Raw genomic sequence first — 26,608 nt, forward strand, 5'->3', positions numbered from 1 at the left:
ATCTGTCCAGTTTAAATTTACTTGAAATAAGTAATCTTCTGCATCGTAATTAACTCTTTTGCCACTTAAAATTAACTATTAATTATTTTATTTTATTTTGCATTTTGCACACCGACTGCACTTAAAACAAATTTCATATAATAGTATAACCTACTGTTGTCAGTTTCTGCATATTAATCAATGTCATTTCTGCCACTGGCCCATCTAAAGACTTTAGATCTGTTACTGCTTAAACTATTTCCCGCATCTTAATCATGGTTATGCCACTCTTTTAAATCAGTTTAACACTTTTCCTGCACTTGTTGATTTTCTGCCCTTTCCCAATTAAATAATGGTTTTGTTATAATACTTGTTCAAGCGCGCTTATATGCTCACACACTTAGCATGAGACCTTCACAACTACGTGTTGTTTGCAAGCATGTTAATAAAATCTAGAGGCCAATATGAAACCCTACGTGCTAAATGCTCGTCCAAAGTGTTTGACTTGGTGTCTAGGTGGGCCTATTAGGATTTTATCTTTGTCTAACTTCACCCTAATAGTAGTCCAATGCCTCTTGGACCTTAAGTGGGGACGATAGGCATCTCGTAGAGACGCAAAGCATGCGGTGGTGGGGTAGGGGTAGCTTAGGCCCTATGGAGATGATGACACCGACTCGGTCTTAAGGACAAACTTTGGTTTTGTCTGTCCCTACGAGAAGCCGACCGAAATAAAGAAAAGTCGAGTGCTGATCCTAAAGTCCTTCAGAGTCTCCCTTTCCTTTTCTCCCTTTATTTGTTATAATTATTTGGGGTAGTTTAATAAATATAAAAATTGGTTATTCTATCTATTTGTGTAATTTCTATCCCCTCGCTTATCTCCTTATTGTTCAATATTTATTTGTTGACTTATCATTTAGTCTTGCATGCTCAATTAATTAATTAAAATAACTAAAGTTTCCTTAATTGTTTAACAGTGTTATCACCTAGTTGCATGTTTAATTAAAATAATTAAAGTGCTTTTAATTGCTTAATGTTGTTATCACCTAGTTTTGCATGCTTAATTTATTAAATTAATAAATAAATTGATTTTAACTGTTTAATAATTTTTATCACTTAGTAACCATGCTAATTAAATAAATAATAAATGAAGTGACCATATTTGCTACTTGTAACCCCCACAACTGCATGAGACACGGCCGGGACCCACATTTGTGGACCTCGAGGGATGCCTAACACCTTCCCTTCGAGGTAATTTGAACCCTTACCCTGATCTCTGGTTCGTTGACCTTAGTTAGACTTAGTTAGGTTAGATAGGTGCCCTAACGCGCCTTAATTCGTTAGGTGGCGACTCTTCAATCTTCCAAAGCCCAAAAGAGTTGTTAGGTCGTGCACCAGAACCCGTTTTGAGAAAAACGGGGCGCGACAGACATATATAGATAACTTGAAAGACATTCAAGAATTGATTGCATTATATTGCACAAGAAACTTACTGAAATTGCCTCCTCCATGTTGACACTCTTTTGGTACAAAGGAAAAGAATTTAACGTTGATATTTTATATGCGAGTTGTGGTTCCACACAAAAGGGTAGTTATCATTACATTCATAAAACTATATGAGTCTTTTCTTCCTAAAGAAGCGCTTCAAATACCATATTTGCGCAGTTGCAGCCAATATGCAGATGCTAAGAGACATTCCACTGAACAACGCCACAGCTGCATTCGTTCTCTCACTCACTTCACTCATTTCTTCCTCCCTGCATGTTTAAACCATAAGAAACACATTAGTTTCCAGGTTGTATCTATAATATTTTAGAACTTACAAACATTTGTTGGATAATATATATGTTTGGTGATAAATAAACAAACAAATTAAATCCAAGTTTTGAACATTTGTGATTATTTAGTAATTCTGAAACAGAGGCAATAACAACATGACATTTTCTGTGAAGTACTCCAAATCCATATGTCATTGCTATACATACCATGACAAGTAACAATGGACCTCTATTGCTCCGTAAATGTTATTTATATGAGCTCTTACATTAAAGAAAAAACCTATTTCACATGAGTTGTGTAAACATAACAAAAAGGAGTTTAACATATGGTATCAATACATAAACTTTTTAAAGTACATTTTCACAATCATTTTATCACCACCTAATCTATCGCTTGGAGCTTTCTACCATTGACTCATCTCACTGATCGGTTCTGGGCTTCTCTCTCTCAATTCAACCATCAAGCCATTATCTCTACTCCAGGATCAATCCTTAAATCTCAAGTCTCTCTCTAATTCAGGCCGACTTTTCAGTCTATCAAGTTCACATTCTCAATTCTAAGCCCGGTACTTAGCCTATTGAGCCTATGGTTCTGCTCCGAACCTATTCCTCATCCTCCATAGTTACTTCAGTCTCCTCAAAGAAAAACACATCCACATGTAGAACTTAGAACTGTGTTAAACGTGTCGAAAACTTTAAAAGATAAAACAAATTTATCATTTTTTGTGCTACGGGCTACCCACAGCCTTAAAGTTTTTCGGTTAGATGTTCAAATTCTTTTAATAAACCATGAAGTGCGTGGAGATGGTGATATTAGAAAGAGCAGCAAACATATAAAATCTGGGGCAGCAAAGAATCAAAATTTAGCAAATTCAAGCATGAAAATTACCTCTTTTCCAGATAGATTAATTTTTCATGGATGGCTTGCACCCATGCCTCGAGTTTCATCAGCACAAGTTCAATGTCATGCAAGGAAAATTATAAGTAGAAGAATACAAGTTAAAAACTAAAAAAAAAAAAGAATACAGGAGCTCACAATTCTCCTCCCACACACTAGAGTATAGTTATATAATTATGGACTTACTTGTATCCTTTCTTTTCGAGCAATTGAATCCCAATCCTTGGCATCAATCCCAATTTTCCAGTCAAGACCAATATGTACACCTTTACCATCAGGAGCTTGGCTATTCATGAAAAAGCACGCCATATAGTTTCCAGGCTCAGTGGTTGTAAAACCAAATTGACCATGAGTGACATTTTCTTCATGGTGGAGCTTGTTTGCAAATGGTGATATAACCTGAAAAGAATTAAGAATGTTCACATAATGTCTATGTAAGTTGTAACTGTTCCACGAGTCGAATCAGTGTAAATTATGAAATTATTTTTTTCACAGCTAATCTGAATTCAAGATCAATTAATAAACTAGCTTAATAGTAATTCATGCTATGCAATTTGATGATAAAATGCTACATATGCTTTTACAACACCTTTACTTTTTTTTGTTTGTTTCAAAGCTAATCAAAGTCCTTGACACTAAATATTCTTTTATTTCATCACAAAAAACTATTACAAAAGTTGGATATTGATTAGAACGCATATACATCATTTAAAACCTTGACATTGGCAGATACATTTGCAATTGCCACATACTTGCACTGTGAATTGAATAAACAATTATTCTCTCCGACTCTCCAAAAATGCTGCCACACCCATATCAAATCCTTACAAAATGCACTACTTCCAGAAAATCTATTACACAGTAGCAATATTTTTTAAGAGTCTGGGCAACTACATACATATAGCCTATAGGTTCTGTATTTTCTTCATCTATCATACCAATTTTTTTAAATAAAAGTTGTTGTAGAAACAAAAACAAGGTTCATATGCAAAAGTAATCCCAAAATTTAATTACCTTAAGGGAGATATCGGGTATAAAATTAGGTTGATCGAGCTCATTGTCAACAATGACAACGTAATTAACCAAAACGACGACGTTATTATGGATTTCTTCATACACACATTTATCCCCTGTACTGGGCATTTCTAGCCATATCGCTTCTGCCGCCGTCATCGCCATAGTCGCCACCACAAGTAATTTTGATACCTTCATCAACTTCATTCTCCTTCTTTTTTATCCAGAAATCGAAGAAGCTATTTTTCACGCCCCTAAGAAAAACAAAAAGAGAGAAGAGAAGCTCTGAAATGTATAGGCTGTGTATGGTAAGGAAGCGGGATTTTCATAATTTTACAGAAAGCATTTTTGGTCAAAGTAGGTGAGAGAGATATTCTTTTACCAAGGAGACTTAAATGAACAACTAAAAATGGACATATAAATAAATGAAGAAATATTGCTCAATTTTATTTTGTAACACAAAAATCACTTGATAAATATTAGAGGTAACTTGTAACACAAAAAATTTTCATCACTACTCTTGCCTTTATTTATTTTTTTCTCTCCTATTTCGGGTTAGCTAGAAGTAGGTATAATGAGATAGGATTCAAGATTTAAAGTTTACCAATCCCAAGTTAATTGGTACGTAAAAATAATTTGGTTTACAATCACGTAATTTATGTATATTTAAGTGAGTTGTTAATAAAAAGGTCATTTCACTATTGCAAAGGCTGTCGATTCCCTCAAGCTCATAGTCTTCTGATAATAATTTGGTCATGTCCGGGTCTTATGCATTTGTCTCTCCTTTTATGATAGTAATATCAGTGAATTTAATGTCAAATTTTCTGATTATAATTTCTGGCAATGTCCAGTCTTTGTTGACTGAAAAATCATTTTTATTTACCAAATAAAGAAGAAAACTTAATTGGTTATAGATCTCTTAATACAACTAATAGTATCTGAGAATGATAAACTTATAAGTTTGCCTTGTACGTGACAGAGTGAAAGTTGGATCAAAGCGCCACAAATGCTAGGGAGAGAGGTCATTTACAATAAATTAGACAATCAGCGTAAATTTTGTCAATTCATGATAAATTGTAATAAAACATTGAGCTTAAATAATATAGGAGAGGTTAGTGTAATATCTGAAACCACAACAAAAATTACTGTTATAAAGCTAAATTTGAGGGAGATTACAATTCAACTATTGTCATTTCTCCAACTAATTCAATCATGCGGCTTAAAGATATTGTTGACATAGAAAATTCAAGCGATATCTGCCACTGCTGCTAACTTAGATTCCAACTCTGGTCAATCTTGGAATTACAGAAATTGTTCTGTAATTTCGATACTCTTTTGGTACAAAGGGAAAATATTTGTGTTGATATTTTATGATTTTATCTGTATGTAACCTATGGCCACAAGAAGAAAAACTATATGAGCCTTTTCTTCCTAAAGTAGCTCTTCAAATACCATATTTGCACAGCTGCAGCCATTATGCAGATACTAAGGGACATCATACTGAACCATGCCACTGCTCCATTAGTTCTCTCACTCACTCCTCTCATTTCTTCTTCCCTGCACATTTAGTTATCGATAATATGTATGTTTGGTAATAAACAAATCAATTTAAGTTTAAACATTTTGTGTACGACTTTTGAAACAGATGAAATCAACAACGTGACATTCTCTTTTAAGCACTCCAAATTCGATCCACAAGCAATTGCTATAGCATGGATCTTCTACTACTTAAAATTACGCCATCAACTTTGGGAGACTATAGTAACCCTGCTTATTCAAATCGTAAATTACCTCTTTTTCAGGTACAGTAAATTTTCATGGACGGCTTTCCCCAACCCTTTCAATTTCATCAACTCAAGTTCAACGCCCTACAAGGAAAATCAAAACGTACAAAGAAGAGGTCAGCTCTCTTGGTCTTGTCTACCGTGACCAAGGCTACCATAATATATGTATATATATAGGTGTGCTGATGATGTACATAATAGAGTTTGAATACAAAAAGGAAAGAGCTATCCTAATTAATAAAGGACTTTGAGTTTACATAAGAGACTTATTAATATCTATAGAGGAATCCTATATTCAAGCAAATAAGGAATCATTGTCATCTAACACCCCCCAGCAAGTGCATGTCGGGTTTGGAGACAGTGAGCTTGGATCGTAGATGAGCAAAACGAGAGGAGCTTAGAGCTTTAGTGAACACATCAGCAATTTGATCAGTGGAAGGAATGTACTTAACACAAAGCTGGCCACAAGCAACCTTTTCGCGAACAAAGTGATAGTCAATTTCAATATGCTTCGACCTTTGATGAAAGACAGGATTGGCAGTAAGATAAATGGCACTGATGTTATCACAGAATATCACGGGAGGGCGAGGACAAGGCAACCGGAGTTCCTTAATCAAACTAGCTATCCAAGATACTTCTGATGCGGCAAATGCAATGGCACGATATTCAGCTTCAGTGCTGGACCGAGCTACTACCTTTTGCTTCCGTGAGGACCAACTAATTAGATTAGGACCATAATATACAGCAAAGCCATGATGAGAACGACGGTCATCAGGATCAGCAGCCCACCCTGCATCACAATAGACATTTATAGTAGATGAAGTGGATGGTGTGATGGATATACCATGCGTAAGGGAGCCTTTGAGATAGCGAAGGATCCGTTTCACGGCTTTCCAATGATCCAATGTAGGATTCTGCATGTATTGACAAACACGACTAACCGAGAAGGAGATCTCTGGTCGTGTAATGGTCGCATATTGAAGAGCCCCAACAATGCTCCTAAATAATGATGGATCATCAAAGGTTTCACCAAGTTTGGACAATTGGAATGTGGTGTCCGCTGGAGAAGGAGAAGGCTTGCAATCTGTCATTTTTGTTCGAGTGAGTAAATCTCGAATGTAGCTAGTTTGAGAGAGATGCATCCCAGATCCGACACGAGTTACTTCAATACCCAAGAAAAATGAGAGATTACCAAGGTCTTTCAAAGAGAACTGAAGATCAAGGGATTGGGTGAATGAGGATATATAAGAGGGATCACTACCCGTTATGATGATGTCGTCCACATAAACCAAGAAGTAGGTAGTGGAGGAGGGAGTATGACGGACAAACAAGGATGAGTCAGAGTAACAACAAGTATAGCCATGCGATAGGAGAAATGTTTTGAGCTTGAGAAACCAGGCGCGGGGAGCTTGTTTTAGTCCATATAACGCCTTCGACAAGCGACACACAAAATGTGGGTGAGACTTGTCAATAAAGCCTGGTGGTTGAGACATGTAAACAACCTCCGTAAGGTCACCATTAAGGAATGCATTGTTAACATCTAGTTGCTTAATAACCCAACCTTTAGACACTGCATAAGATAAGACAAGTCTGATTGTTGAAGGTTTGACAACTGGGCTGAATGTATCATGGAAATCCACCCCCTCTTCTTGATGAAAACCTTTGGCAACTAAGCGAGCTTTGTACCTTTCAATTGACCCATCTGCTCGTCGCTTAATACGGTATACCCATTTGCAACCCACCACATTTGCATTGGGAGGGCAGAGAACAAGTGTCCAAGTGCAGTTACGGCGCAATGCTTGATACTCAGCTTCCATGGCGCACAACGACTCAGGAGAGGATGCAGCTTGCTTATAGGTTTTTGGTTCACTTGCCATGGCGGATGAAACTGGGATAGAATGCGAGATACAGTGAGTGTTTTAGGCTTGAGGGAATTTGTTTGAGCTCTCGTGGTCATAGGATGATTGGAAGAAGTAGCAGGCCGGAAATATGTGGGAGCATTCTGATATGAGTTTGAAGTAGAGGACGTGATGGTGGGCGGACATGTATGTTGTGGTGGAGATGTTGTGTTAGAGGAATGAGGTACCTGTAAGGCTTGAGTGGGTAGTGAGGACGAGGAATGTGAATCTGCCAGTGAATTGAGTAAAGGTGAGGCATCAACTGTGGGAAAAGAGTTGGAAATTGATTGTAGAGAAGTTAAGGAGGATGGTGGTGAGTTGTCACTGGAGCAAGAAGAAAATGTTTTGTAATGAAGATAGGGAAATTTATCTTCGTCGAATGTCACATGACGAGCAATATACATCCTATTGGTGAGGGGATAATGACATAGATAGCCTTTATGCTTCGAACTATAACCCAAGAAGACACACGGAAGAGAGCGAAAATCAATTTTATGATTATTGTAAGGACGTAGAAACGGGTAGCATAGACACCCAAATTTTCGAAGAAGTTGGTAGTCCGGTGGACGATGATATAGAGCTTGATAGGGTGATTTAAAGGATAATATGGGAGTGATGGTGCGGTTATGTAGGTATGTGGCGGTAGAAAATGCATGCTCCTAGTATTGATATGGAAGACATGCGTGAGCAAGTAAAGTTAGTCCTTTTTCCACAATGGTGCGGTTACGTCTTTCTGGAGCCCCATTTTGTTCGTGAGTGTGAGGACAAGAGAGACGATGAGTTATGCCAATGGATTGGGCGTATGAAGATACATTACGATACTCCCCACCCTAATCAGTTTGCAAAGTTTTGATCTTTTTGCCAAATTGTGTGTAAACCATCTTATGAAAGTATTTAAAAACATCAAGAACTTGAGATTTTGTTGACAAGAAAAATATCCAAACAAATTTAGTGAAATCATCAAGAAACTGAACAAAATACTTATTTCCATTAATGGAAAGATGCGGAGAAGGCCCCCAAACATCAGAATACACCAAATCGAAAGGGAATAAGCTACGACTTGAGGAAGAAGCTAAAGGGAGCCTATGACTTTTTCCTAATTGACAAGATCCACAAACTGTAGGCATTTTAGTGGATGACACTGGAAGATTAAAACTAGAGACTAGACGACGTAAAAGTTGCTCGTGAGGATGACTAAGGCGTTCATGCCACGCTTGGAGTGATGCTCGAGAGAAGACAAAAGCACGAGGAGTTGAGGATGAGATAACAGGAAGCCCACCACCATCCAAACGATATAAACCATTATCAATTGACCCTCGAAGTAGTATTTTTCCCTGAGGATCCTTCACAAAACAACAAGAGGGGTGAAACTTCATAAAAACATTATTATCTTTAGTAAATTGAGAAACACTCAGTAAACTCTTGGTGATGGAAGGAACATGAAGAATTTTATTAAGATGAAGAGGTCGAGTAGCACAAGAAAGCTTAGAGGAGCCAATATGATTAATAGAGAGTTTTTGGCCATTACCTACAGCAAGCTGGTCCTCACCATTATAGTCCGTGTGAATGGATAGTTGAGACAAGTCCGACGTAACATGATTGGTGGCACCTGAGTCTGCAAACCATGAATTATCAACAATGGTCGAAGGAGACATCATAGAATTAGTCGAGGGAGTAACCAAATTGGCTTGTGGACGGTTAGATGATCGATTTGGTGAGTAGGTATCCATGTTGTTGCGGTTGTAGCAATTACGAGCATGGTGGTTGGGTTTCTCACATATTTGACAGATTATGCGAGGTGATGATCTATTAGAGGAACGAGGGGGGTTGGTATTGGTTGGGCGACTGGAGGATTTTTGAGAGGTGGTGCAACTTTGTTGATTAGGATATCCAGTGATTGGGGAGCGGTTGGAGTATTGACGATATATGGCATTGGCTTGAAGTTGGAGGGATTTGGTTTCCTCAGCTAGTTTCTCCTCTTCTTGGAGAAGTAAACCAAGAAGTGAGTCAGTGGTGAGGTTATCAAGCTGAGGGTTAATGGCAGAGCGAAAAGGGCCATAGGAAGAGTCTAACTCGAACAAAATAGCACTCATAAGTTCTTCGTCAGATATGGGACGGGCAGCAAGGGCTAGACTATGGGATATAGTTCGTTTCTTGTCAACATAGTCCATAATGGTGGAAGAACCCTTAGTGGTGGTTTGGAGTTGGTGGCGAAGTTGCATGACTCGGGCTCGGGATTGAGATTGATAGAGGTTGGAAAGATATGACCAAGCTTCACGAGTGGTACGAATGTGCATTATGTAAGGTATGATAGAATGGCTCATGGTAGTTTTGAGCCAAAGAAGAAGGATTTTGTCCCGCTTCTTCCAAGCCGTGAAGGCCGGATTTGGTGTGGATTCAGATGTGCCCTGAGTAGTGGTTAAGATAGTGGCAGATGGAGCATTAGTTCCATCAAGATGACCCTCCAAATCAAAGGCTTCAAAGGCAGAATATACGGTAGATTGCCAAAGGTAATAATTTTCTCGATCAAGTTTTATCGGAAGGCCAGGAAGGGCAATTGTTTGGGAGTTGGAGTCAATTATGGAGAGATGTGTGGAAGAAGATGAATGTGGCTGAACAGCAGCGGCAATGGACTGGTTGGAGCTGTCCATGGTGGCGGAAAGAAAAAAAAAGTTGGCTCTTGATACCAAATCAAAACGTACAAAGAAGAGGTCAGCTCTCTTGGTCTTGTCTACCGTGACCAAGGCTACCATAATATATGTATATATATAGGTGTGCTGATGATGTACATAATAGAGTTTGAATACAAAAAGGAAAGAGCTATCCTAATTAATAAAGGACTTTGAGTTTACATAAGAGACTTATTAATATCTATAGAGGAATCCTATATTCAAGCAAATAAGGAATCATTGTCATCTAACAAGGAAAAAGAGGAGCAAACAATACAAGTTTTAAAAAATTAAAGGGCACTGAGATTGGTACCAGGAGGATAGTAATGTCATTGTGTACGTACTTACTTCTATCTTTTCTTTCCGAGCAATTGAATCCCAATCTCTGGCATCAATCCCAATTTTCCACTGAAGAGAAATAGCCACATTTTTATTACCTGGGACGTGGTTATTCATCCGAAAGCACGCCAAATAGTTTCCATGCTCAGACGTTGTAAAAGCAAATCGACCATAAGTGGCGTTTTCTTCATGGTGGAGGCTGTTTCCAAATGGTGATGTAACCTGAAAAGAATGTTTAGATCATATTGCCATTGCTAATCTGAACTGAATTAATAATTTTAATAAGAGTAATCACGTATGTATCTTTAATCGATTACGCAATTTGATGGGAATTAAAATGATCAAAATGTTGTTACAACACCTAAACACGGTATAAAAACTTGATATTTGCAGATACATTTCGATTTAGTTGCACCATGAATTGCTCTCATAATCAATTATTCTCTCGCACTAGCTCCATAGTTCGAACTCTTAAAACAGTAACAATAGCTTACTCAGTGTAGTCTCACAAATGGAATTTGGAGAGGATGCACACAACATTACCCATAACTTGAGAAGATAGAGAGACTTTTTTTTTATAGACCCTCGGCTGGCTCAAGTAAAGCATATCAATAAATGAGTATATAGATTGAACCCTTGCATTCGTGAATTGAACTCTCCAATTTCACCCTTTGGTAAGTTAAATTCTTTTTATCCCAATATTTCGGTAACCAAACCTATCATTAGATTCTGAATTTTACCACAGAGCATAAATTATGAACCCATCACTTCTAAGAACCTTCAATGTTTGAACCCATAAAACTTAATCAAGGTTCATATAGAAAATTAATCCCCAAATCTATACATGGATTTAATTAATTACCCGAACAGAGATAGTTGGAATAAAATTAGCTTGAGTGTGCTCCTCATCAGCATGGATGACAATATATTCACCCAAAACAACAACATTATTACGGATATCCTCATATACACACTTAGTCTCTGAATTCAGCAATTCTAGCCATATTGCTTCCGCCACCATCACCATCACCATAGCCACCACCAGAACTACTTTTAATACCTCCATCAACTTCATTCTCCTCCCCTGTTCTCTCAGCAATCACAATTCACACGCACAGAAAGAAAGAAATCTCATACCTTTATAAAGCATACAGTGTATCTGTAAGTAAACTGGGATTTGCAGAATCGGACAGTTTTGGTAAGAAAAGAATTTTGGTTAGTTTCAATATAGTAGGTAGGTGAGAATAATTGTATTGTGTCATATTTGACACGCGATTTACGTGAGTGGATTGAGCTTGGCGCTATGTAATCAATATGTACTAGTATATCTTATGGAGTAAAAAATTTTAAAACGGAAAATGATCAAATATACTTATGTACTATAGGAAATAGTTTAAATATACCTTTCGTTATATTTTTGAGTCAAATATACCCCTTCCGTTATACTTTGGGCCAAATATACTCTTTATCCATTAAATATGTGGGTCCTAACCTTAGAATAAACATAAGAAATGTTGGAATTAATTTTAAAAATCCAGATTATTTTTATCTGGTTAATACCCAAAATAACTCACTAAAATACTTTCTTTGCCAAATCATCTCTAAGTCAAACAAAACCAAAACGAAATGTTTGTATAAAAAAATTGTCAACTGATAGATGAAAGCTCATTTTTATAACTACTGTTCCTATTTTTTTCTGAGATACAAAACATTTTAAAAAAATCTCTGTGTGTTCTACTGTTCTTGTTGAGTTTATTATTCGAGTTCAATTCTGAAATTTTTGAAAGTTCAATTAAGGCGGTGCTTGAAAACTCCATTGATTTGGATTGATGTGCTAAAATTAGAATGCACAATAGGTGGAGAAGTTGAAAACAAAGTTGTTGGATTTGTCTTTTGAATTTGTGGCCGATAAACTTTTAAAGTTTGTGATTGAAAGTTGTTGTAAATCAATCGAGTACTGGAAAATTATTTAGGTTATTGTTTCTTTGAGATGAGATTTTCTCGTCTACTACGATTAAGTTGAATTCAATTTTTGGGTTCTTTAAATTCAAAAATAGAGATTGAAAAATTAAAGTTCTTCAATAATTTTTTGTTGTTGACTCATTGATTAAGTTACTGAGATTTTTGAAGTATTATGTGTGTTTGGATGTTGAGAATCATCAAGTTAAGTGAATACAATTATTATCGAAGTGATAGAAACTGATTTGAAGAAAACAACTTTTACATTACTCCGTTGTTGAGATTTGAAGCTTTATTGGGTTGGGTTATGGGTTATTTTTGTTGTTGGCAGGGACATAAATTATTTGGGTCCATCTAATTAATCTCAACCCTTCAAGTAATTACGTATTTTGGGATCTGAGTTTTTAAAATTAATCCCAACCTTTCACATGTTTATTCTAAGGTTGGGACCCACATATTTAACGAATAAAGGGTATATTTGGCCCAAAGTTTAATGGGAGGGGTATATTTGGCCCGAAAGTATAACGAATAATATATATAAACTATTTTCTATAGTACAGGGGTATATTTGACCCTTTTTCATTTTTAAAATGTACTCTCTGTTTCAGTTTATTTGTATGGTGATTTGACACAAAGCTTAAATAGTTAGTTAATAAAAAAAAATTATATGTATTTAAGTTGACTTAACTTGTAGAAGTGTTGATTTTAGGTGAATTCGAAATAACTTGAATTTTAAGATAAATAAAGTCTTTTAAGCTCAACTTAATCATCCTCAAACTTTAAATTATTTCAAATGAAATTCAATTAATAAACAATTGCACCATCAAGTTGAAGCTTCTAATCTTGTTGGAACTTCATTGATACAACTCCATCACCAATTCTTCTCAAATCATTAATATCAATGTTAGAGCTCCGTTTCAACTTTTCTAATACTAAAGCAAATATAGCTACACAATTTTAGCTTATGGGCTATCTCACCCGGTTCAAAGGTAAATTTAATCATTTTACTTTATAAAAAAAAAACTCATGTAGCTAAAAGTTACCATGGTTAATGAATAAGAACATTGAACTAATGTGGTAAAAACATGAATATATTTGACCCTCCGAAAGGCAGATTTAAATCATTTCACAAACTTTAATTTATTTATTTTAAAACATTTTCATATTTTTTGCCCAATGTCATTTCAAAGAAGAAGTAAAACCAAACCTTAAACTTAAAAGGACTATTTGGGTAAAAGACTAAGATCTGGTCATGCAATTCCGTTAGATATGTCAACTTCCGTCTAGATCCGTAAGTTGAGGACTAACAGTGCACCAAAATTGTTAACCTGGAATAGTTTTCTATCTCTTTTTCATACTTAAAGGACCAAGATAAACCAACACTTAAAATTGTGGAGCTATTTGGGCCAAAAAGTCGTATAATAATAAGAAACAGCAAATCCAAATTTAGGCAAAAATTTCTGAGCTGCGGATTCGCCCTTCTTCCATCCCTTTCTGCGGCGAAATCTAATTGTAAGTTCCATTTCCGACTGTAACTTTTTTAACCCATTTTTTCCGATGAGTTTTTAATGGAGAACTACCTAATGTGAATCGGAGCAAATGCTTTGCTTAATTTCAGCTCCGACTTGTATTTGTGAATTTTATGAGAATGTGTTTTTTCTTTTATTTGCTTCCATGTGATAATAGCTCCTAAGCTGTGTACTACTCTGCCTTTTGAGTATTGCTGTTCTATTTTCTAGAAACTTAAACTGTAGAGATTTTTTTCATATTTGGTGAGAGCATAAACTGTTTGTGACAAAGTTGAAAGGTGTAATAATCTATTTTTGAGAATTTGAGAAGTTGTATTTACAAGAGAAAAGGAGAAAGAGAATAAGAAGTACTTATACTGCCGATATCAATTTTGTACCATACCAAATATAAGATATTTGAGATCAATTAATTAACTTAATGCCCAAAATGTAGGTCAGTCCATCCCCTGAGGCCCTTAAATTTATTGGTAATTAATTGCAAGGGATTGGAGGTAGGCCGAAGAATTAATTAGGAGAGGTGATTAGTTAGGATGTGACGCAACTACAGCTTGCTGAGGACATAACCTTAGGTAAGAGAATATGGATGTCGTGAATTAGGGTAGAATGTAGTTGAAGATTGTCTTGCTTCCTTGTGGGTAGGCTTGGTGAGTAGATAGTATTAGCATTGTTTTTGTAGTTTATTGTTCGTTGAATAGTGCTACTACCTGTTGCTTCTTGTGCTTCGTTTATCATACTATTCTACTTTTTTTTGTCTGTTATGCATTCTCTATTATTTGTTATGCCTTATTTTCTATGCCTTGTTCTGCCTTTGTATTGTCTTTTTTTCAAATTGCCTTTTCATGTGTTACTTGAGCTGTAGATCTTTCGGAAACAATCTCTCTACCAGTCTATCTCCATGAGGTAGGGGATAAGGTTTGCGTACACTTTACCTTTCCCAGACCCCAATTGTGGAGATACACTGGGTATGTTGTTGTTGTAATATCTCCAATAATATTTTTTTTGGGTGTTATTTGCAGAGAGTGGACTTGTAGAGAAGATCTCCACAAAGACAAAATGGGTTATACTAAGGAGCAATTGCTTGCCCGTTTACAGGTTCCATCTGCATCTACAGATCTCTAGTTGTTTTAGTATGTATTTGGAAATTTTATTCCAAGTCAAGAGGATCTTATTCAAAAATAATGTTAAAGTTGTTGCAAAGTACTAATAGCTTATCTTGTCTTTTGTTGATAACTTGAATATGTTGTCATTCATAGCATCCTTGAGGATGGGATGTTATGCCAGCAAGAACTTTACTGTAAGTAATCAATATTTTTGTGTTCTTTTTAGGAGCTTCAACTTGATTTCACCAAACATGAACACCCAGTGGTTTTGACAGTTGAAGCACAGGTAAGTAAATATGTTGAATCCCTGTTAATTGTTCTTCCATTTTGATTAACAATTTACAGCTTTACGTTCTCATTCGCTCAGGCAAAGCATGTTGGGCATCTGAATGGGGCATTGAGTAAAAACTTATTCTTGAAGGTATGGCAGACTAAATGTGGAAATATTTGTATGTTAGCTTCTTTTAATTCAAAAGAAGTTGGTTACCCCAACTTAAATCCACCCAAGCTCTTGTGCTAAAATATAATATGCATGCCTTATTTCTGATGCAGGATAAGAAACACAGGTTCTATGTTGTTTCTGCAATGGCAAAAACCAATGTAGATTTGAAAGGTATCCATTCTTTAGTTTCCATTACTTTGGGACAATGTCATAAAATTTCTCTTATATGAGTGATGTGCATAGGAACAGAATACCAATGATCATATTTTGTGTATTAGTAGAGACTGCTGCTGTACTACATGCCATATCTCCATTTTATGTAAATCTGAAGTATTTTGATTTTTAACGTATGTATGCATTCTGTTGAAACTGAGCAGTTTTGTCTCAGAGGCTTGGTTTGGGAAAAGGAGGGTTAAGAATGGCTCCTGAAGAAGCACTTGGAGAAGTACTTCAGGTATGTCTTTGTGTGCTGTTTCTCCCCCCTTCCCCTGGTTTTCTGGATTTTCTTATATCTTACTGTTAGTTTTTAGACCCTGTTTTGCGATTTGTACAACTGCTACATGCCATCAGAAACGAAGCACTATTAACCTATATAAAGTTGCTTTTGAAGATGGAATATTTTGCCATTTTAAACGGATCAACTTGAACAGAATAAAAGGAAAATGGGTCAACTAAGTTTTGAAGAAGGGAGGATAAACTTATCTTTAACCTTATATCTTATACTCTAGACTCAAGACTTACATGATACCTCAGTCCACTTTTATACTGAGTCCCTATCACATAGGTGGTGTAACTGAACATGGCATGCTAAATTTGAGGTTTTTCAGACCTCCTCCTTTCCAAAGTGCTTGAAGGAGTGAAAAATGAAATGCACTGATTATGGGATTTCTTTTGTAGAAATAGTATTGCTATTTCAACCAGAATTTTTCTCATGGTATTACTCAACGGCTGAGGTCAATGAAGAAATCATCTGGCTAGTAATAAACTCAAATTTTAGTGTTTGAATTTCTCTGTCGAAACCTTTTGTGTTTAACTCTAACAAGTACTGCAATGCAATTGCATTATAAAAGTTATTTCCTACTTGAAATTTTCATATTTTCGTTCTTGAAAACCTTGGACAGTAAGAAACCATGGATGGTAAGAACCTCCTTAATGAAAGATAGCTCCTTACCTTTCAATATCTGGTCCTTAACGAAAGATATTTCCTCACTTCCTTGCCTTTTAACATCTGTTTTGTAGATGCTGAGTTAGTTTTCAATCTTGTAGAGGAAATATTGTTTAAATTTGGTGATGTTCTTCTGCAACAAACTTATAGGATATTCTTTGAAGTGGAATTTTTTTCTTTAACAAGTAACTTATAGATTATTGGCTTGAACAGAATGTATGCTGTGGAGAGATCAGAATCATTCCTCTATATCTTTTGCTGACAGCTTAATTTTTTCTGGCAAGCCCTTCTAATGTTTTTTTCTTCATTATTATGTAAGGTGCCGCTTGGTTGTGTCACCCCTTTTGCACTTGTAAATGAATCAGCAAGGTACTCATTTCACTCTTTTCCTAAGCTACAGTAAAATTTCTGATGTTTTTCACGATCCTTTGTCAATGGTTCTTAAGATGATAACTTGCTCTTACTTTTCCCAAGGTGTGTTTCCTTGTTATTGGATCAGGGATTTAAAACACAGGAATGCTGCTTCTTCCACCCACTCTCAAATGATACAACAATTGGTAAGACGGTCCACTTTGTAGTAGATTTTCACTTTCATTATCCTCATATACTTCGAGGACTTTTTAGCTAAACAGATAGTTTTTTTCTTCAAGATTCTTAACTCTCCTGAAGTCACATATTAGGAGTAAGTATACATTGCAAAACAATGTACCCCAAAACCATGAAGCATAAGTATAAGAAAGTGATACAGATGCTATCAAAGTACTTTGAAACTCAACTTATTAGTAATTTAATGTATTGAAGAGAAAGAAATAAAATGTGGTTGTCAGATCTAGTGTAGAAGAAGAATATTGAGTCATCGTGATGGCTACTATCGAGCCATGATGATGGCCTCTTAGGAACTTATATGGAACAAACAACTACTCAAAGAATGAAGTTTGCAAAGATTGATCATATGAAAGTTGTGTGTGACAATTAAAAGGCACTTTATATTGCATCAAATCCAGTGTTTCACGAGAGGACCAAGCTCATAGAAAGTGATTTTCACTCTATCATAGAAAAGATTCTCAAGCTCCGTGCATATGATTTCTGTAAGAGGGAGCATTAGATCGTATAAAGTGTATATAGAGTTCCAGCATGTACTGGTATACACTTTTTTTTTTATAAAGGTAACATAAAACTGGTATACATTGAAAAGAGTGAATATAAAAGAGCCCAGACACAACACATTTTTCTTGATGCATTCTCTCAATCTTCTTTCTGTTTGTCTTATTTCTCACACATAATGCCTTTTGTAAACTTTAGTGGGGTAATGTTGTAAGTTGTCACTACAGGTAATTTTCTATGCTCTGAGAAATAAATTATGAGAAGTCACAACACTCACAAGTGGGCGTCAATCTTAAAAACTTATTTTGTATTGCACTTTAATTTCAAATATCAGTGTGTCTTTTACCTTGAACTAACCACATGAGATTTTGATTGTTACTGCCTTACTGTGATTTCTTGTTTTTATCAACTGTAAAATTAATGTACATTACTCTTTAATACTCTTCAAGCCCTTGTTTATTTTGTGTCATTCCTTCAATTTACTTTTCATATTTACTTGGAGAATGATACCTTTCAATTGTGCTGCAAGTGTTTATGAAAATCAATAGAGATTAGGAAATTAAAGTGGCTGATTATGTCTCCTACTGGTCATGACATTTTATTAGGAAGTTTTGAAATATTAATGAGAGATACAAATTTGCCGTCTCTTTTTCCAGAACTAGAATATTGGGGATTATCAATTTGAGCTTAATACAGAATTCTGCATTACATGTTTGACTGTCTGGTTCTGATTATGTAACTGAGATACTTCATGCAGCCCTTAATGCTCGTGGTCTCGATAAGTTTCTGAGTTCCATAGGAAAGCAACCGGTCTATGTGGACCTTGAGGTGATCTTTTATCTAGTTGCTTGGCTAAATTCATATGCTTGATCACTGAATCATCTGAAAAATAATTTTGCTCCTGTTTCTTACATAATTTTTTTCCCCACTTTGAAGGCTAATCCTCCAGTAGGAAAGGATCAACCTCCTGATCTAGCCTCTCTTGTTCCATCTGATGCAATTGCCATACCAGGTCAACCAGACAAAGCAGCTCCTTCACAAGTTTCTGACATGAATCATGCCCCTGTCAATAACAAGTCAACTGGAGTTACAGGTAAACTTATGGCAACGTTAATGCTTTACTGATTGCAGTGTTGCATCTGAACAAGATTTATGCACCTTAATCTATTGATGGTCAGCATTGTCCTTTTCTTCACCCTATCTAGTGAGAATCCAAACCTCCAAGACATTAGATTCACTGGAGTTCCCAAAACCATCTGCGTATGTTTCTGTAAACGTCTCTTATTCCTTTCTAGCCATATAGTCCATGATGCACAGAGGAATGGTCATCCAGACTGCTTCAAGCATCTTCCAACCCTCTAATTCTGCCAACATTCCAGTAAAGAGGGGAGAATTGAATTTTTGAACTTTTCACTTGAAGGTTAATTTCAAAACGTTAATAAGACCATTGAGGTGTCTATCTAATGGTTTCCTTCTATAGGGGTCTATTTTTTCTTTTCATTTTTACGTGACAATGGTCGTTCTTGATAGTGTATGTGGTTGTATTCCAACTAGAAATTTCTGAGAAACCAAAGGATCATTTGAAGTGGTTTAATATAAGTTCAACCATGAATTGGTGCCAATGGATCCACACGGTTATTGTTATTATGCGTTCAGCTTATCTTGTTGGATTTCATTTTGGAATTTAATGTGGTTGCGAAAAACATGAAGGAAACTGACGTCAATAGTTCTTTCTACTCAAATAGCTAAAGCAGTTAAGCCATCAACTGATGTGCGGAAGGAGAAACTATCAAATGCAGTTAGCTCATCAAACTCGTTTGCTGATCCCGAAAAATATGTTGAAGACTTTATAGAGAGAACATCATCTCTTGTTCTTTCAGAGGTAAGTTAGTGAAACACTTTTTGCTCATAACTAAATATTTTAGTGAGAAATGTAACATCCAGTTAAAACTTATATCCAAAACAAATCCAGATAACGGAGGAGAATGTAAAGCAATATGGTGAGAAACTCGGTGAAGTCATATCAAATACAATTAGGAAAAAACTTGCAACAGAGCTAAAGAGCACAGCTGTGAGTACCTACTTCCTCTTTTCTCAACCCATGTGATGAAATATTGTATGATTTACATTTATGCAGTTCTCAAATTTTTTATTTAAGCATCAACAGACAAATATATCTTACGATAAAACGGTAGGAGAGCCTATCCAAAAAGACAATTTATTTCGCTTCTGATAGATATATTAGTCGAACAAAGGTCATAATGTTATAGTAATAATATTCTGGTCATAATGTTAATGGGAGAACTAAGTTTGGTTTTGGGATTTTGATGTATACTTCTTAAAGCCAAAACTGTCATAGTTTACAGAACAGCAAGTTTGGCTAGGATTTTTTTTTCTTTTTTATGTTTAAAGTTCCTCAAAGTAGATGCTATTTTCACCATAGCTTTTTGTTTGTGCAGACAATGTTCAAGAACACTGCGTATTCTGAAGGTTTTTCTGCTGGTACTCGCCAGCAAGCAAAACGACTTTAAAACATGTTATTTGTCTTCCATTTTCTTGTATCCGATGATAAACTGATGCCATGATCTTATTCAAGTTATGACCACAATGCTAAGAGCAATTTGCTCCTTGTACTTTGAGCAAAGTTGAAACATGTTTCAAAGGAGAAATACATGTTTTCTTTTTTTATAAATTACTTGCAAGGAAGTTTTTCTACAGACGTTAAATTTCTCACATCTTACTTTCTTTTGATTTGACTAATATATCAATATATTATGTCCTTACACATCAAAACATGATTTCTCATATTCAAATTAAGCATGATGTCTTAAATACTCTATCATGAGATATGTATATGATCAATTGTATTCTAGTTGTAAGTTGTAACAAGAGTTTTTGGGGCTGTAACTTGTATATTCTCCTGTCACTGTTTCAACGTATCTTTATCATGTATATCGAATCATAAGAACACAAAAATAGTAATATACGTAAAAATCATTAAGTAATATATATCAATATAACATCATGATATGCCATAATTAAGCAATAAATTAGGCTCCTCAGAACTATTCACTTAATCAATGAAAGTTATGGTATAAAAAAAGAAAATGATGGCAAACATTCTTATTCGAAAAAAGGACGCGAACTTCTAGGAAAGTGTAAAAAAACAGAAGATTGTCATCTAGGAAGAAAGAATGACATTTTCTTATTTTATCTTGGAATCGTATTTTATCTTGGAATCGTCATCGCAAAGTGTGAAAATAAAAAATCGTAGAATATCAATTGGCATTCTACGTTTTGATCACTAGTCAAATTATATATTAACAAAATTATAACCGGAAAGGACGACTAAATACAACGTAGAATATCAATTGGCATCTCTAACATGTGTTAGACATGGGCATGTGAAAGTGAAACAATCTTGCCATATTTTGTTGAAAATAAACATTAAACATTATTATATAATATCCTGATATATTATTATATATATAAAAGGAGATTATATCCTACTATATCCTATCTAGATGTATTATATTTGTTGCTACATGATGATACATTACATTTTATATTTAAAAAAAACATTAAAATTACATGTACATGTGTTCACAAATCAGCCTAGTATTCTTTAAAGGACGGTTGAGATTTATAACTACGCAGAACTATTTAAGTTTTAAAATATGAGTTCCTTCATCTTACGGCATTTTAATTTTGTTTTTGTTGACTTTGAAACTAATTATTCGGGAAATTTTGAATAGTTCAGTTGGTTGACTATCTGAATTTTCACTTTATTGGTGAGGGCTCGATTTCTTATCTTATAATCTCCTTCTTTTCCCCTACCCCTAATTAACTTTTTTATATGCATATAAAAAGACGTAATTATCCAAAACAAAGATTATTAGTTTTTTGCTGAATATAATAATTATGAGTTCCGAGTGATGATAGAGTCGTGAAAATCAAGCTAGGTTTATTTTATTGTTAGTTTCTTTTGCTTCTGTAAAGATGGTTTTATTTTAGGTGACATTCATGTATGGTCCTACAATTTTTAACTATAGATAATATGTCCAAATTTCAAACTTATACGATTAAAAATGCAAATAAAATGATCTGGAAGAATTATTATCCCATCAAAGTAAAATAAAAAGTAAAATTAACTAATAATAGAATTTATACTATGTAGACATGCAATTATGTTTCTACCTAACTCTTACCTTCTCCAACCATTATTTTGAAACTCTCACATTCTATAAAAGAAAGTCAAAGAAATTAGAGTTACAATTAAGAAGAAGTATTAAAAAGTACTCTCTTCGTCCCACCCACGTGACTCCGTTTAACTCGATATGGTTACACAAAGTTTAAAGTTTAAAAGAAAAATATTGAAATTTATAATTTATATGCTCATCGATCGCATATCTATAAATCATTTCACTAAAGAAACAAAATTTTAAGTTAAAGTGTTTACATTTATAGAAAGATAACATTCATTTTTATACAGACTAAAAAATGTAACATAAATCAAGACATGAAATACAAATTATTTGTGTAGGATAGGCTACTAGGCTGGATGGTGGACTGCCTAAAATGATAATATTAGGACTGACTACTTCTTAATCTTGTTTGATTTGCACATCTTGATATTGTTGGAGAAATAACATACTCAAAGAAAAAAAATTGACTTCCAAATAACATACTACAAAATATTTTGATAAAGAAAATAAAGCTTTTCACTTTTTTGATTTTTTGGAAAAAGGCAGCAGCCTTAAAAGAACAGAGAGTTCCAAGAATCTATAATTGAGATTTGAGAACACTACAAAAGGATAGCAATTGACACTCTCCTCTTTCCATTAAAGGCATGACTTTATGTTACTTTGTTAATAAGATTATAAATTAAAAACCAAAACGTTATTAATTTTTCATCTTAACATTTTCCTATAAATAAATTAGGGTAACTTAATCAAATAATTATTGAGTATCTAAATTCAAATAAATTACTCATTATCAACCTGTGAAAGTATTTATAGTCAAATAAGCGTCTAACTTGATGTTAACACTAAACCAATAAACGAACAACACTTATCTTCTATATACTTATACGATTGCAAGAGTGTATATACAAGTTATAATTGTTTGTCAACTAAAAGTTACAGCATTAAACTCAACCTCTAGCAGGCATTTTGCCAGCCAGGGTGGCTTTGGAATATTCATTCAATACTTTGCATACCAATAGTAGTACTAAATTTACATTTATCAAACTTCAATTGTTAGTGTCACAAAGTTTTCCATGCATCCTGTTTTGAACAGCTTTGATAGCAGCAACTCGGGCTGCAGTGGCAGCTCTGTTTGCTGCTATCACTGCCCTGTTCACTTGATCATCAACCCTACGTATGTTAATTGCATTCTCTGCTGCCTTTCTACTAGCCTGCATAAAAAAATCAGCAAGATTACGACAAGTCAATGTTTGAGCGGTTGCATATGTTGATAGGGACTACACAAACTATATGAATCTTCGTTGATCATGTTGGGACTAGAAATAAATTTTACCTGAACAACTCGAAGGACGACATCAGTAAGTGGGGGCAATGGAGTATTGAGATTGCCAGAGGCCCATTCACCACACCTTGTGTCACCATTTCTAAATTTGTACATTCCGTAACCTTGCTTACGACCTTCATGCCATGACCCTTCATAGCAATGCCCGTTGGTAAAATGATACACACCAAAACCATGAATCTTGTCACCGAAATATTCCCCTGCGTATCGATCCCCATTCCTGCACCAAATCCGGTGAAACACCAAGTTGCTTATGAAATACTTCCACTCAATATTCATAAATGCTAAAACAATCAAGAACTTCACTAACCGCACTTTAAAGGGAAAGAACTTCTGAGAAAAATCCAAATATACATAATTTAGTTTGGACTTGATTGATGCTAAGAAATTCACAAAATTCAACAGACAGTAAACAAAATTATCACTAATTGATGAATGCAATGGGATATCACATATATGATGGACGAGAATCCTGGTCTCCTTATAAGATTTGGACTTATCATTTCTCACTTTGAGCTAGTTTTTGGGGCGTGAGTTAAAGTCGAACATAACTAGTTTGACACTGATCCTATCTGTAAATCTGACAGACTAAATCGAAATCCTAACAAAAAGACCCTAAGGATTCGAATTTTTAGATACGAACAACGATCTCCATGACAAACAAAGTTCAAATGAAGAAATTAATTTTTAATTTACCTGAAATGGTAAGAGCCGAGGCCGTGTTTTACACCGCATTTGAATTCACCGATGTAAGAGCTGCCATCGGAGCAGCTCTGGAACCCAATTCCGTGACTCTGTCCATTACACCATTCCCCACCATAGATATCTCCATTGAAGAATTTGTAAACTCCATAGCCATGCCTCAGTCCTTGTCTATACTGCCCTCTATATTTGCTACCTCTAGCCCAGCTCTCTACCCCATACCCATCGTACCTCCCGTCAATCCAGTCACCTTCATATCTACTGTTCACAGAGTAAGTGTAGACCCCACTACCATTACACCTCCCCTTGTGAAACTCCCCTTCATACACGTCCCCGTTGCTGTAAACCTCTACTCCTTCTCTCACTTTCCCCTTCTCCTCTTTCACATCTAATGTCCGCTCCCCAATGAACCATTGCACTTTAACGTGCTTATTGGACACTAAACCAAGTTTCCTTCCATACCCATTACACGTCATCTTCAACCCATTATAACCCTGATGAATTGTACTCTTGTTCTTTCCGGCGAAGTAAAGCAAAATCGCAAAGAAAATCAGTACTAGAAGCAGATTCTCCGATATGGATCTGTCACCCCTGTTGAAGAAATAGAACAGAACGTAAACAGAGAGCAAGAAAACCGCTATAACAGGAGCTACCCTTCCCGTCCCGGCACAGAAACGGAACGAAACCGATCGAACCAGAGTTGCGCCGGTTCTGTGGGGCTTCTGTTCTTCAATGTCCGGTTCATGATCATCTACCAATTCGTTAATAGAAGATACACTATAGCTCGACGAACGGAGCATCGGAGATGATCGGAGAAGTGAAGAATGAGTCCTCGTAAGCTTCGCTTGGCTTTTCTGACCTTCCATTATTAGCGAATCTCTACCGTTGGATCACTGTTACATCCTGTATCTTGATGATATTCTTATTACGAACTGAAATGGCGGCTTCATCACTCAGGCAGGTAAAGTGCGCAGGTTAGGCAGTTGAAAGTGCGCAGGTTAAGCAAGCTTTGAAGTAGCGCAAAACGAGAAACAGAGAGAGCGTTGGTAGAGAGAGAAAGATAAACAGAGAGAGAGAGAGGAACTGTGTAAGGGATGATAGTGGACCGGGTTTAAAGTGAATTTGTGGAGCCACTTTGATTTATTTTAAGCCGTAGATGTATATTCAAACGGCTGGATTTGAAGCCGCATATAGTTTTCTTTCTTTGGGTTTAGACGGAATGATTTAGTCGTCGCATTTGTACGATCCACTACGATGTAAAATACTACTTTCTTTTCTAATCTTTTTAGGACATTCTCCTATTTTTTAGACGGAGTAATCTCGTGATCTTAAATTAAATATATTATTACAAATTTTGAAGAAATGTCCTAAAAGATTTAAATATATCATTTGATATATTAAAAATATAAATAGAACAAATGAATTGATATCGAGTAAGCACATAGTTGTTAATGAGCAGTGTGTTTTCAAGCCAAAGGTGGAATTTACTCGGACAAATCAAATATTCACTATATTTTAATTTTTTTTGTGTTACTTTCTTTTTAATGAGTTTATGTTTTTTCCTCATCTTTCAATAAGTTTTTCATAGTCAGAGTGGTACTCAAGTGCTATTAAACCATAATAAGTAGCAACTTAGAAAAATGGTATATTTGGAAATTATGTAAAAGATACTAAAACTCAAAGTAATTAACAATTTTAAATATTTTGATATCAAATAAGAGGCTACAAGCACACAACACTTAACAATAACGTTATATATTATTTGATAAAAACGTAAAAATAAGAATTAACAACTTAAAACATATAAAAAATTTGATTGACCCTTCAAATTTCATTTATGTCACAGGGATTTAGATAGATAAAGTAACATATATTGGATTCATACTAGGACAATATCTAATAGTAAAATATAACTTGGTAGTATGAAAATTATTTATACTAAAATAACTCTGAGATAATTTAATCTCTTCCCTAAAAATAAAATAAATGAAAGATGCTGCTGTATATATGAAGTTTCACATTCTTCATAAATAAATCTAAAATAACACACTGAAAACAAAAACTTACAAGAATGAAAATGATACACGAGTCACTTGTTTGTAATCTACAATCCCTTTTAATTAAAAGGAGACCTCTTCTAATTTTAATTTTAATCTTTTTAGAGGAAAACCTTAACATTTCTGGAAAAAAATTAAACGGATGCTACTCTAGTGTGAAATGACATTTAAGGGAGTGTTCGGTACGAAGGATCAAAATATGTTTTCTTGTTTTCTTATATATGATTGATCAATTTTTTTCTAGAAAAACAAGTTCTTAAAACACGAGAGGAAAATGTCCTCCTTCGTGAAAGTAAAAAATTAAACAAGTTGAACAAATGACGATCAACATTCTTGATGATATCTTTTCCATCCTTCTCCACACTTCATCTTCACCCCCAGTCCTCACACCCATCCTCGTGACCCCCATCCCCACCACCCACACCCCTACTCGATCCCCACTCGACCTCCCACGGTATTATCCACGAAAAATATTTTCCTTCCTATCAAACACTCTAAAGTCTTTATTTTCTTCCATTAGCGTAAAAGAGGAGGAAGGAGGACCACTGGAACTAGTTGCCAAGATTGATTACTTAGTCAAGCCAACACTTTCACCTTTTCATCAAAACGTTTTTTTTTGTTTGTCTTTCTCTTCAAACACTTCTAGT

General features: G+C 35.2%; 4 protein-coding genes and 2 long non-coding RNA genes across 6 annotated transcripts in view; 2 read left to right on the top strand and 4 right to left on the bottom strand.

Annotated features, from left to right (window-relative positions):
• The window catches only part of LOC125873628 (uncharacterized), an 11,466-nt gene extending 10,136 nt beyond the window's left edge, over window positions 1-1,330 (top strand). Inside the window, exon 2 of the long non-coding RNA XR_007447211.1 lies at window positions 1,228-1,330. This is a non-coding gene — a long non-coding RNA (uncharacterized LOC125873628). The remainder of the gene's footprint in view (window positions 1-1,227) is intronic.
• A 204-nt stretch (window positions 1,331-1,534) lies between these two features.
• LOC125873627 (transmembrane emp24 domain-containing protein p24delta3-like) lies at window positions 1,535-3,928 on the bottom strand. The gene is made up of 4 exons (XM_049554515.1): window positions 3,667-3,928; window positions 2,839-3,051; window positions 2,644-2,720; window positions 1,535-1,733 (listed from the first exon to the last, which is right to left on the bottom strand). Exons 1-4 carry the CDS (start codon window positions 3,871-3,873, stop codon window positions 1,589-1,591), a joined length of 642 nt encoding a protein of 213 aa, XP_049410472.1. The 5' UTR covers window positions 3,874-3,928; the 3' UTR covers window positions 1,535-1,588.
• Window positions 3,929-5,078: 1,150 nt separating this feature from the next.
• Window positions 5,079-11,431, bottom strand: LOC125873807 (transmembrane emp24 domain-containing protein p24delta3-like). Its single transcript, XM_049554657.1, has 4 exons — window positions 11,219-11,431; window positions 10,366-10,578; window positions 5,458-5,534; window positions 5,079-5,223 (listed from the first exon to the last, which is right to left on the bottom strand). Exons 1-4 carry the CDS (start codon window positions 11,429-11,431, stop codon window positions 5,079-5,081), a joined length of 648 nt encoding a protein of 215 aa, XP_049410614.1.
• LOC125873809 (uncharacterized) lies at window positions 8,318-9,211 on the bottom strand. The gene is made up of 2 exons (XR_007447213.1): window positions 8,877-9,211; window positions 8,318-8,691 (listed from the first exon to the last, which is right to left on the bottom strand). It is a non-coding gene; the product is annotated as an uncharacterized LOC125873809 (long non-coding RNA).
• A 2,258-nt stretch (window positions 11,432-13,689) lies between the features above and the next one.
• Window positions 13,690-20,340, top strand: LOC125874350 (uncharacterized). Its single transcript, XM_049555226.1, has 13 exons — window positions 13,690-13,827; window positions 14,861-14,936; window positions 15,171-15,230; window positions 15,312-15,365; window positions 15,497-15,557; window positions 15,764-15,840; window positions 16,871-16,920; window positions 17,026-17,108; window positions 18,413-18,483; window positions 18,592-18,748; window positions 19,401-19,537; window positions 19,628-19,726; window positions 20,115-20,340. The coding sequence occupies exons 2-13, from the start codon at window positions 14,898-14,900 to the stop codon at window positions 20,184-20,186; spliced, it is 960 nt and encodes a 319-aa protein (XP_049411183.1). The 5' UTR covers window positions 13,690-13,827; window positions 14,861-14,897; the 3' UTR covers window positions 20,187-20,340.
• Window positions 20,341-22,728: 2,388 nt separating this feature from the next.
• On the bottom strand, window positions 22,729-25,129 carry LOC125875168 (uncharacterized). The gene is made up of 3 exons (XM_049556260.1): window positions 23,899-25,129; window positions 23,194-23,422; window positions 22,729-23,071 (listed from the first exon to the last, which is right to left on the bottom strand). Exons 1-3 carry the CDS (start codon window positions 24,768-24,770, stop codon window positions 22,907-22,909), a joined length of 1,266 nt encoding a protein of 421 aa, XP_049412217.1. The 5' UTR covers window positions 24,771-25,129; the 3' UTR covers window positions 22,729-22,906.
• Window positions 25,130-26,608: the final 1,479 nt, after the last annotated feature.

Source organism: Solanum stenotomum, chromosome 8 (genome assembly GCF_019186545.1).
Source record: "Solanum stenotomum isolate F172 chromosome 8, ASM1918654v1, whole genome shotgun sequence".
Lineage (NCBI taxonomy): Eukaryota > Viridiplantae > Streptophyta > Magnoliopsida > Solanales > Solanaceae > Solanum > Solanum stenotomum.